The 1,864-nt window shown below is 34.7% G+C and overlaps 1 protein-coding gene across 1 annotated transcript; it reads right to left on the reverse strand.

Moving 5' to 3' along the window:
* Positions 1-3: 3 nt before the first annotated feature.
* On the reverse strand, positions 4-444 carry LOC118734503 (transmembrane protein 41 homolog; the record flags this gene model as incomplete). Its single annotated transcript, XM_036464221.1, has 1 exon — positions 4-444. A coding segment is annotated over one exon (441 nt), but the record flags the coding sequence as incomplete, so codon positions are not given.
* Between the last annotated feature and the right edge of the window lie 1,420 nt (positions 445-1,864).

The following is a 1,864-nucleotide window of genomic DNA, read 5'->3' on the forward strand; positions in this document are numbered from 1 at the left end:
CATCGATGTCCATGAGAAGGCTTCGCTGGAGCTAGTCATTTTTTGTAACGTTTTGCCAGCTTGTATGGCCACAATCGAGGGTGGTGCCACACCGAAGAAAGTACCCAAAGCAAAGGTGGTCACGGGCACTCCAATTACGGGCGATGCCAAGTTAATGAACCAATTCGGTAGTATGGGCGTCATGCGTAGGAATAACATATAGTTGAACAGGCTATCGCGATGCTTCTCCACATGCTTGGACCATTCGTTTGTCTTCTTCGGCCAGAAGTGACGTATGAGGCGACGTCCAACCAAATTCGAAAGGCTGTAACAGAGTGTAGCGCCCAGTGAGGAGCAGAAGCAAATGAGAAATAATGCAATGGGAAACTTGTAAAGGAATCCCAATAGAATGGAGAGGAATAATGATCCTGGAATGGCAAACGTTTGTAGGCTGTATGTAAGAATTTAGTTAAGGAAAACAAAGTTGAGTATGTACTTCCAAAAATATGTACTTATACAGGACTCGAAACAAATGACAACGTGTTGATTTTTTTTATATATTCGTAATGTTTTGAGAGGAAATTATTTTTTGTTATTTTTCGATAAAAATAGCGTCCATATAAATCACATTTTCAAAGAATATATAAAATTTAGGAAAATTCCACAAATTTTCAACTTTTTACATACAATTTTAGTCTAGTGAAGTGCAAGTTTCAGACGGCTAAAAACCCCGTTGACTTTTGAGATTTTTTTTTGTGACGAATTTTTGCAATTTTTTCAATATAAGCATACATTTCTTATGAAATAAAACGCGAGAGACCGTTAGCCACAAAATTAAAAAAATCAACGCCAGATTTCGTAAATTGCACTTGTTATATAAAAATAACCGAAAAAGTAGTCTCTCAAAAAAGCTCTCAAATATCAACGGGATTTTTCAGCCTGTTGAAACTTGCACTTCATTAGACTAAAATTGTATGGCCTATAAAACTGCATACCCAAAAATGTTCTAAAGATTCTGACTAAAAAGTTGAGATTTTAATGAAAATTTGTTGAATTTTCCTAAGTTTTGGATAAAGTTTGAAACTGTGATTTATGTATATGTTTTTGGTTAAAGCTTGGACGGTAGTTTTATAGAAAGAAAAAGCTCGAAAAACATTACGAATATTAAAAGAAATCAACACATGGTCATTTGTTTGAGTCACTGTATATGTGTACATATCTAAATACACATATTCTTGTAAGAAATATACATTAGGGTGATCTAAAAAGCATGTAAAAAAGTAAAGTCGGATTTTAAACTTTCCCATGTATTTTGTATGGGAAATGGTAAAGAATCCTTGAAAATCGATATTTTTCAATCGGGCAACTGTCCCTCTTCAGGAGGCTTCAAAGAAAGGGGACCTTTAAAAATAGTTACTATTAAAAAATGGTTAAATAAACAACTTGGTTAGTATTATTCCTGTAAGTCTATTCGTGAGAAACACAATATTAATGTATTTCTTGGGCCCGTACTAAGCGCGGGGCAACATTGGAGAATGAAGAAATATCCTAAGTACCTGGTAGTCATATGAAAAGAGAGACTTGAGCGCTGCATGACTGTCACAAAGGGTGTTAGGGTGCATGCAAAGAGGTGATGGTTGAGATGCGGAAAGAACGCGTCTGATGAATTGTTTTAAACTCTTATACTAGCTATGCACTAGGAATTAAATGGCAAAAATTGTAATGACAAAGTTGGGCATTAGAAAATATTCGTGTAATTGTAAAAAAAATAGTCATTAAATTCATTTCCTCAAGGCATTTTTCAAATACCTCAAATTTTTTTTGTCATTTTGATGCCGAGTGGAAACTCGGCATTAGTATTTATTTAGTACTTTATTTTGAAAGT

Source organism: Rhagoletis pomonella, unplaced genomic scaffold (genome assembly GCF_013731165.1).
Source record: "Rhagoletis pomonella isolate Grant_MI unplaced genomic scaffold, Rhpom_1.0 Rhpom_scaffold_00002, whole genome shotgun sequence".
Classification (NCBI taxonomy): Eukaryota; Metazoa; Arthropoda; class Insecta; order Diptera; family Tephritidae; genus Rhagoletis; species Rhagoletis pomonella.